Source organism: Penaeus vannamei, chromosome 20 (assembly GCF_042767895.1).
Source record: "Penaeus vannamei isolate JL-2024 chromosome 20, ASM4276789v1, whole genome shotgun sequence".
NCBI classification, from domain to species: domain Eukaryota; kingdom Metazoa; phylum Arthropoda; class Malacostraca; order Decapoda; family Penaeidae; genus Penaeus; species Penaeus vannamei.
Genome location: NC_091568.1, coordinates 41,390,474 through 41,400,473, shown reverse-complemented (window position 1 = coordinate 41,400,473; position 10,000 = coordinate 41,390,474). Strand labels below are relative to the sequence as shown.

Here is a 10,000-nt window from a genome sequence, read left to right as displayed (position 1 = left end):
CTTACCCCTATTCTCCTTTGATTTTTAGCCTTGGGAAGAAATGCAATTGCGATATCGGATTAAAGTTCCATGGGTGGAAAAGGATGAAGGAACTGCGTCACTTCATCATATACTTTGAATAATTTGTGGACTAGGAAACAGGTGGTGAGAAAGAGGAAGATTAAAAGGAAGAGGAAGAGTAAAGGAAGAAGGAGGAGGAGGAGGAGGAATAGTAGTAGGAAGATGAAAAGGAGGATGAAGAGGAAGAAGAGGAAGAGGAGGAGGATGAAGAGTAATAATAATAATAATAAAAAAAAAATAATATTAATATTAATGAGAATAATAATAATAATGATAATAATAATAATAATAATAGTGAGAACAATAAGAATAAGAATAAGAATAAGAAGGAAGAAGAAGAAGAGAAGAAGAACAAGAACAAGAAAGAGAACACAAGAGAAGAGAGGAAAATGTGGGAGAGAATTTACAACAAGAAAAAATACCTTGAAGTCAATACAAAGAAAGAAAATATAAACCATGAGGGAGATGTAAAATCAAGATAATCCAAGAAAAAAGAAAAAGGCACAGCAAAACTGTATATACGTAATAAAACTGTAATTTTTCTTCTTGTCCTTAATAAAAATCTTATCAATACCCTTTACCGACCACTCATGCTTACGTAAACAAACCACTGCTCTGTCACACCAACCGTACCTGTCACCCATGTGCACTGTGAGTAGCATAAATTATTATTATTTTTTCTTTACTGCTGATTACACAAACTTCGTAAGATGTTTTGTACAGTGACAGAAATATACACATCTGTAAGTTCTCATACATTACATGAAATCAATATCATATCCATAAATAATGCATCTTTATAAATGAAAACCTCTTTTAGTGCATGGAGAACTGTTGGCTTAGCATCAGTGAAAGAATTTTAAAAAAATGTGAAGTTTGTGGAGATCTAGGGGATTGCAGAAAGGGGGTGTTGCCAAAATATAGTGACAGCACAATATCACAGTTGATAGACTTGTCTTCACTCTTCATAACTCCTTTGCTTTTAGGGATCAAATTCATCGTCACTAGAATTCACAACCCCCATCACTTAACTCTGCATTATCACTAGTCATCTATATGACTGTCATGATCTGCAAACTTCTCTCTTACAAAATCTGCTATGATGAGAAGGGTTAAGTCAAGCAATCTACCAACATCAAAAGGGACAGGGAAACTGGTGTGAACATTTAAATCATAGCTAGTCGTCCATAAGCTGTACGTATATGTATATAAATATCACTAATAAAAATAATAACCATTGATAACGTAGGTTTGGTAACAAAAATTTCATAGTTGTGGTTGAAAAATATTGCACCACATGGGATTTTCAAGATGTAAAATAATGTCAAATTATTTAATAAATGCCATTTTCTCTCAAGTATGCAAAAATACCAAAACATACTTTTGGTAAACACTTTTTTCAGGTAGAATGGTCACTGAAATAGTGATTTTGGTCAAGGTATTGAGTATTTCCAAAAAAAGTAGTGAAAGTTTGCAAGAAATACAAAAACACACCTTATTCCATGGAATATTGACTGTGTAGCCTTCCCCCTCTCCAGAGCCAACCTGGTCATAATTGGCATCTTCAGAAGAAGGGAAGAAGAGGCCGTGGTCATAACGGTGGATGGAAATGTAGAGGACCTTTGGATCAGCCTCGAATGCATGCTGCACGCCATTACCGTGGTGAACATCCCAGTCAAGGATCAGCACTCTGATGATAAAAATTAGAAATTACTCAATCAACTGAATTACCTAATATTTCTGAGTCAAGTCAAGCAAAGCACTCACAAACAGATTACTTATAACTCATAAACATACATATAAAACCTACCTTTCACAACCATGGTGGGTAATGGCATACTTAGCAGCAACGGCCACATTGTTGTACAAACAGAAGCCATGCGGATGATCCTGCTCAGCATGGTGGCCCGGAGGACGAATTACTCCTATTCCACTTAAGCTTTTGTTACTGCATACGTCATCTATAACCTGAAATCATACGGCATTAACAAAGTAAGGATTACAGTTCATCACCTCTTAGCATTCTCATGTTTCCCATTTATTACAGAATTCTTGAGTTATGCTATATGTGAAACACATCATTACATCCCAAATGACATACATTATCCATGGTACTTTTAATCAATGAACTTAAATACAACTTGCTTTTATAAATTAAATATTGTACCTTTCAATCTCAGACACTATCATACCACTTACCTGCAAGAGGCTCCCAGCGGCAAGAAGAGCAGCTTCATTGCTCTTGGGGTGAAGGTATATCGACTTGTACTTATCCTGCATACTCAAGAGCTCCTTTTCACTCTGTGCACTTGTGCTTGCCATTAGGTTTACATGCTCATGTGTGTGAATGAGCTCTAGCTCTTGCTGTGTGGCATATCGTGACTGCAATGGTAATTATCAAGCTTAATTTTCATACCTGGTTATTCATTAGATAATCATAATGACTTATGCATTCAAAAAATAAAATGCTTTATGCTGATCAAGATACTTTCACACTAAGTAATTATATATTTACTTTCTGACTTTCTAGCTATTTTTTAAAAATCCTTTTGAATGCTTTGAAAAATACATTCCCAATAATAAAGCTATGATGATTAATTTCTTCAGTACTCTCATTACAATAGCATACCTGAACTCTAGTGATATTAATTATAATACTCCTTCTCTATGGAACAAGTATATATTCATCATGCTATAGAAAATGATTATTTGACTCCACATACCTGCAAGAGAGTTGCTCTTTCTATGATGCCAAACTGCTTCAGAGTTTTCCATATTCTCTCTGTTCTTTCCGGTCTTTCTGGATGCTCTCTGCAAAATGTCAAGTAGAGCATAAGTTCAACCTTTAAGCATTAAAGCATGTGTTATTTAATCACTAGCAAAGGGAAAAACACATTTGCATACCAATTTTGACAACTTTTAACAGGCTTGCAAAATCTATAGCATTTAATGTAGTAAATACTGTAAATACAATCATCTCCATAAACAATGACAGGAATTCTACTGGAAAATAAGAAAGAAAGAAAACAAAATGCTTTGAAAAACTGAAAATGTGACCATATGTATATATGTATATTTATAAATTAACTGGAAAAAAAACAAATGTTCTTACAAGCTTGAACTTGACTACTTACTTTTCCAACAAACTATGGTGATTACTCATGGCCTCATCATACACCAAGCAGAGTCTATTATTCCCAAACATCTGAGGAGGTTTATCTGATACAAGGAAGGAAGATATTTTATAATTGATCTATATACCTAAAATAAGCTATATTTCAAAACTATCAATAAACTAAAGTGATCTTCCTATTTTCCTTTTTGGAAAATACCCAAGAAGAAAAAACTTAAATCTAGCAACTCTTCACTGCATCGACTCATCATCACAACCTAAATAACAATATCAGAAAGTATCGCACAAATCCAAACAACAAAACCGCAGACCTTGCTTCAGCCTGGCTAACTGGAGCCCGATCTTTTCCTTGGCCTCCTGTGACTGGACAGGATAGCAGTTCCTTGTATCGTACTTAAGGGGCTTTGTCGCATTGCCGAGGTAGGAGAGGGTGGGGATGTGGCGCTCTCCCGTGTCCCCATTCGTCTTCTCGTGGACAGAGAAGGACCCTTGGTACTGGAAACACTTCCAGTATGGCCTCTGGACGTAGATAAGATTGAGCAGAGACTCACACATGCTGTTGGCATAATGGCTATCATTAGTATTTGATGGAGAAAGAATTTTTTTTCCACTGCTGTTATATCTTTTGATAAGCACTCTCATGCACTGCAAGATTTTCTGTCTCCAAATTTAATGAATCACCACATATTTCTCTACTCAAATGACTTTTAAAAAATTAAGTCTTCAGAAATTCAGAAACTACCTTAGTGAGGGTTTGGAAATGGGATCCAGAAGCTTTGGGCAAGGGTCTCCCAGAAGGGCACTAAGCGTCAGAGCAGCTCCTTCTGCTAGCGAATCAAGACAGTAGCCACCCTGTGCAGTATCAAAATATATCAAATTAACTCTATAACCGATCATTTGGTACTAATATACTTCACTTCATATCTTATGATCGTTTATTCTAACTAATAAAACCTAAGATTTACAAGAAAGAATATAAAAAATGAGACAAAAATGAAACAGGAAAAAAAGGCATATCCAATTAAATTTTAGAGGTACTAATAACAAACATAAATATCTCTTCTCACCTCAAAGACAACAGCTACACGTCCATTTGCCAGAGCCATGAGACTAGAGGTGAGGTGAGCATAAAAGGCAGGGGTAATCTCCATTTCTCCCTGTAGTATCAAAAAAGAGTTCAGAGTAAAACTTACTGAAAGCATTTATGAGCAAGTATTTACAGCTATATTTCATTTATAAACTACAGACTAAAGTAACCCTAAAATTCTATTGTACCGTAATAACTAATAGAGCATATATCAACTATATGTATTAAATGTTTCTTTTCCTTCTTTTATATTTGAAAAATGTAACTGAACGGCAATTTTACATCAGGAAAAAAGGAATGCAAAATAAATACTTTTCGCCAATAAAGACTCAAAAATCAAAGAATCAAAAAAAGAAAAATGCTCAAAATAAGCAGAAACTGCATAAACATATACCTTTAGCTTTTATTCTGGCTAGTATTTACCACATTCATTTTATAAAAATCAACCTAGCAAACAAAAACTTCAGTCAGCATAAAAAAGAAAGAAAAGAAAGGAAAAAAAAAAAAAATGTAAAATAAAAATGCCTGGTTATAATAACTACAGGGCTATAGGGAAGACTTGCCTTCTCATCACCTACTGCAGCATCATAACCAGAGGAAACAAGAACCAACTCAGGATCAAACTACAGGGAAGGAAGACAAAATAAAAGAGAAAACATAATAAAAATAATGTACAGACTTTTAATAATGCTCCCTGGGGGATCAGGCCTTGCCAGTACCATAACTATATGCATGAGGAACACCACAATTCTATGGCTGACTTAGTAAGTGGGACCATAAGCTTAAGGAATAAAGTATATACATTTATAGTGGCAAGTCAGAGCAGACAATACAGCTTGGTTCTACCTAATGCCATATTAATCTCAGGTCAAATTACGTAAAGCAAAGTTCAATACAGTTCACTTTAGATACTTTTGTACTGGGTTTATTAGATTAGCTAAATTGGCAGGGTATCTTTGATTTAATAACTAAATATATTGAGTGGATCTACATTTGGATACCATGAAGTTTTGAGATTCTGAGACAGATCAGGGTAGATAATGAAAATGTCATACTCGAACCATCATATAAATATCAATAATGAAAAAAGTAATAATGATAATAACAACAATAGTAAAGAAAGTATCAAGAAGCAAGCTGATGACAAGAATTCTGAGAGAGAGAGAGGGAGAGAGAGAGAGGGAGAGAGAGAGAGGGAGAGAGAGAGATGGAGAGAGAGAGAGGGAGAGGGAGAAGGAGAGAGAGAGAGAGAGAGAGAGAGAGAGAGAGAGAGAGAGAGAGAGAGAGAGAGAGAGAGAGAGAGAGAGAGAGAGAGAGAGAGAGAGAGAGAGAGAGAGGGAGAGGGAGAGGGAGAGGGAGAGGGAGAGGGAGAGGGAGAGGGAGAGGGGAGGAGGGAGAGGGAGAGGGAGAGGGAGGGAGAGGGAGGGAGAGGGAGAGGGAGAGGGAGAGGGAGAGAGAGGAAGGGAGAGAGGAAGAGAGGGAGGAAGGGAGGGAGGAAGGGAGGAAGGGAGGAAGGAGGAAGGGAGGAAGGGAGGGAGGGAGGGAGGGAGGGAGGGAGGGAGGGGAGGGAGGGGGAGAGAGAGAGAGAGAGAGAGAGAGAGAGAGAGAGAGAGAGAGAGAGAGAGAGAGAGAGAGAGAGAGAGAGAGAGAGAGAGAGAGAGAGAGAGAGAGAGAGAGAGAGAGGAGAGTGAGAGGGAGAGAGAGGGAAAGAGAGGAAGGGAGGAAGGGAGGAAGGGAGGAAGGGAGGGAGGGAGGAGAGGGAGAGGGAGGAGAGGGAGAGGGAGGGAGAGAGAGAGAGAGAGAGAGAGAGAGAGAGAGAGAGAGAGAGAGAGAGAGAGAGAGAGAGAGAGAGAGAGAGAGAGAGAGAGAGAGAGAGAGAGAGAGAGAAATGCTTCTTCTTGCCACTGCAGAAAAAATCTAGGAATACTCATGCAACAATGCTGGCAATGACAAGGCATGATACAAGGGGCATTCTGATTTCTAACCTCTGGACATCCAACAGCTGCATCATATCCTGCTGACACTATGACCAACTCTGGATTGAACTGAAAATACAAATTAGGTTCAATATTCATTAATCCACATTTGCCATCACCTGAAATACCCATTCAGTATGATAAAGAATGGTGGCATGAAAAAAATGGTAATGATTTTTCACAATATGTATCCCCTGGATAAGAATAAAATGCAAATAAATTAATATATCTCCAAGAGAAAATGGATGTTCCACTAAAATAGAAAATTTATCTAAGACATCGTAATCATTATGCAAGTACACCAAGTACTTTACTTTCATATATTTAATCAATTCTCTATAATTCATTCTTGTAATCTAAAAAGACATTCTTAATATCATAAAAAAGTGAAAAAATCTTTCTATAGAATACTCCCCTCTTATGTCAACCTGGCTTCTCACTCTTCATGCTGTCTGGAAATTAATAAGTGATCTGGTGGACAGAGCATACAGCAAAATGAATATAAAGCAATATAGATAACTGGCCTTTCAATTTTACACCCACATCTAAACTTGAGATCAATTCTGATGTAATGGATTTGTCCACAAGTGCATTAAACTGCTTGATATTTTGCCCTTATTTACTGCCTCTCTTTTTAGTTTACCAAGTTGAAGTTACATTACCTCTGCAGCAAGCAAAAGATAAAATAATAAGTTAAGAACTGATCTTCCTAAAACTATTTCAACAATCTGCTGTTCTCTTTCCTTTCGAAACAGACTAAATGTGACCACACAAAAGCTACAGCTGGGCATGTTTTGAAAATGGCTGCAAGTGGTCCATGTTTATGGCTGCCATTGGGGATACATAGTATTTGTTTAATTTCTTTCAGTCATGTCACCATCAACTTTCATTAGCAGTGTACACTTATACATTATACATTCAACATTTTCAAAAAGTTTATCGTTTTATATATAAAATGTGCCATTTATATCATTCTGTTATCCATGTTTTGGTACACACGCAGGTTACCTAAAATTCTGCAGTTCGCTGGATCAGGTCAGGTCTCACTAACAACATAAAAATGGCTCATCACAAGATGCCGAGTAAGCAAGAAATGAAAGTCATTGTATTTGCTGATATTCCCTTAATTGCTTAAAAAATAAAAATAAAAATCTAAGTCTTCTTAGGGGAAAGCACACTCAACACTCACCTCATATGCCACAGGAAGGAGGACCTGATGAAATACTGCTAAATAATCCTCATTCTTCATCTGAGTCTTGTTTAGAGGTACGTTGAAGTTGAAACCTCGACCCTGACCAGCTCCAACATTGTCGTAGTCACTTTCCCGAAGCTCAGGCCAGAAGGTTCCATTTTCATAGCGGTGGATGGAGAAGTACAAGACCCTGGATTGGGAGAGACCTCAAAGTATCATTTTATGTATTGCATAACATTATTTCTAATAGCCTAACAAAATCATATAATCAAAACTGTTATGATAGCCTGCGTCTTCTCCCCTTTCACTGGCAATTATGTGAGGTTGACAATGGCCCTCATTCCACATTTCTATGAAACCATGATCCAAAAAGTGAGTAAGACCTTCTCTCTGAACACTGCCCTTCTCTTTGGCTTCAAAGTCTGTATCAGTCATTCAGTCAACTAATAAGAGGGTCCTGTTATTTTTTCTTGGACAAGTGGAATCCTTTTCACCATATTAAAGAGCCTTAGCATATTACATAGAGTACTATAACTGCTGAAAGACTTGAATAAGATCAGGCAGCATAACAAATCCTTGAGGCATTTACAAAATAACCTTTCTAAGAAAAATATGCCATCTTACATGGCATACCCTTCTATATAAACATTAAAAATTAAACTTGCACATGTCCCTTACCTTGGATCCTCATAAAACATCTGCTGAGTACCCTGGCCATGGTGAACGTCCCAATCCACAATCAGAATACGTGACAGCTTGTGTTTCTCCAAGGCCACCTGAGCCGCCAGAGCTACATTATTGAAGAAACAATAACCACAAAACTCCGTCGTCATTGCGTGATGTCCTGGAGGTCTGTCAACATGTTCTCGAGTTAAAAAGAATACTTTGAAAAATACTGTACATATGTATGACATTTATCATTCATTTAACAGTCTGCATTCTTCTCCACTGTATATATAGAAACAGACATATACACATAAGAAACATCCTGTGTAAAGATCCTCACCTAATAAGAGCCATTCCATTCTGAATCTTTCCAGCCATTACTGCATCCACTAGATCTATGGTGCTCCCTGCTGCCAAGAGTGCAAGTTCATGGGTTTCCTGAAAACAGTAAAAAAAAAAGGGGGTTATATGTTTAGCAATAGTAAAAACAAACAACAAAGAATAATGATAAGTAATAATAATCATGACAAAGAAAAATCAATCAAACTATTTCACCTAACTTTGCTATTCATAATCAGAACTAAAATTCTTACTGGATGAATATATATTGAGTCAAAGTGCGAAGAGATGGTTTCCAGTTTTTCCTCGTTTTTCTCATCCTTCGTACTCCACAAGAGGTAGAGATGTGACCGAGAATGCCTTTTCAGGATCTCGTCTTCAGTTGCACTTCTTGGCAATATTGGCTCACAACGCTCGATTAATCTCAGCTGCCGACATCTTCAATAAAGGAGGTAAATTCATGATTCAGTTGACGTATATTTTTTTCTTTTTCTTGATGTGGCTGGTGAAGCTCTTTGCATTATCATTTATGTGTACAATTAATATTGAGAGTGTGAGATTTTATTTTATCAAATTTGATTCCAAGCAGTTGGTTCCAGGAGTCTTACTCAACAAGGAATCAATTATCCGGCCTACATGACCTCATGTATTAACATCCCTTAATTTTTGGAGAAAATTATTTTTCACATTATGATTATTATTGTTAGTATCATTATAATAGTAACAATGATACAACTAATAATAAAATCAAGAATCATAGCAAAATAGTAATAGAAGTTAAAATATTTCCCCTAAAATTCCATGAGTGCCATAAGCTGGTGAGATCAAGTAGGCCTGCTAACATACATCTTGGCAACTAAGCACTAATCAAGCCATATATGTGTAAACAAAGTCAGTAAGGCAAAACCATAGTGGGCCATTCATGTAGTTGGTGTCATTGGGTTGAGAGCTTAACTGCTGTGTTGGCTAATAAAACATATATTCATAATACAGTAAAAAAATAAAAATACTTCACAACTTTTAATGTGAACACCAATACTGCAAAACTAATGAACTCTTATACCTACTCCCTTAAAATACGTAAAAGAGGCTTTAAAAATGCATATAATGTTTCAGAATACCGAATGCTAGTTTTACTAATGATCACAAACCTCAAAGTCAATCAACAACATCAGTATTTCAATAGCCACACACCTGCTTTCCAAAAAACAAAGGTGTTTTTGATCTTCACCTTTCCAGAGTGGGTCGTTCCTGAACATTCACAAAATTGACTCTTCATCAACACATGGATGTCTTAGACCCTCATCTTTCCATAGTAAGTCTCTCAACAGTCATACATTCAACTTTGAAATAAAACTTCGGGTTTCTTGATATCTCAAAAATCACATACTAGACTCTAGAACAACTTATGGGGATTTTTGATCTTCACCTTTCTAGGGTGTGTGTCAGTCTCTCAGGACACTCAGGGTAGTTGGCGTCCCACAGACATCGGTGCTCGGCCATGCGTTCATCGTAGACCAGACCAGTTTTTCCACGGGTGACTCCTT

The 10,000-nt window shown here is 36.9% G+C and overlaps 1 protein-coding gene across 8 annotated transcripts in view; it reads right to left on the bottom strand.

Moving 5' to 3' along the window:
• The window catches only part of HDAC6 (histone deacetylase 6), a 34,624-nt gene that overhangs the window by 18,436 nt on the left and 6,188 nt on the right, over positions 1-10,000 (bottom strand). For 4 of the 8 annotated variants that reach the window (XM_070135545.1, XM_070135547.1, XM_070135548.1 and 1 more), the window contains exons 4-19: positions 9,883-10,000; positions 8,708-8,891; positions 8,455-8,552; positions 8,127-8,300; positions 7,446-7,638; positions 6,266-6,325; positions 4,840-4,903; positions 4,261-4,346; positions 3,936-4,045; positions 3,505-3,749; positions 3,195-3,279; positions 2,784-2,871; positions 2,260-2,442; positions 1,871-2,028; positions 1,555-1,750; positions 6-29 (exon numbers count right to left, since the gene is read on the bottom strand). The exon at positions 9,883-10,000 is cut by the window's right edge and continues 13 nt beyond it. In XM_070135545.1, coding sequence (XP_069991646.1) covers positions 6-29; positions 1,555-1,750; positions 1,871-2,028; positions 2,260-2,442; positions 2,784-2,871; positions 3,195-3,279; positions 3,505-3,749; positions 3,936-4,045; positions 4,261-4,346; positions 4,840-4,903; positions 6,266-6,325; positions 7,446-7,638; positions 8,127-8,300; positions 8,455-8,552; positions 8,708-8,891; positions 9,883-10,000 — 2,066 coding nt within the window. Of the gene's footprint in view, positions 1-5; positions 30-1,554; positions 1,751-1,870; positions 2,029-2,259; positions 2,443-2,783; positions 2,872-3,194; positions 3,280-3,504; positions 3,750-3,935; positions 4,046-4,260; positions 4,351-4,839; positions 4,904-6,265; positions 6,326-7,445; positions 7,639-8,126; positions 8,301-8,454; positions 8,553-8,707; positions 8,892-9,882 lie in introns of all 8 variants that reach the window. The other 4 variants (XM_070135550.1, XM_070135551.1, XM_070135552.1 and 1 more) reach the window with 4 other exon arrangements.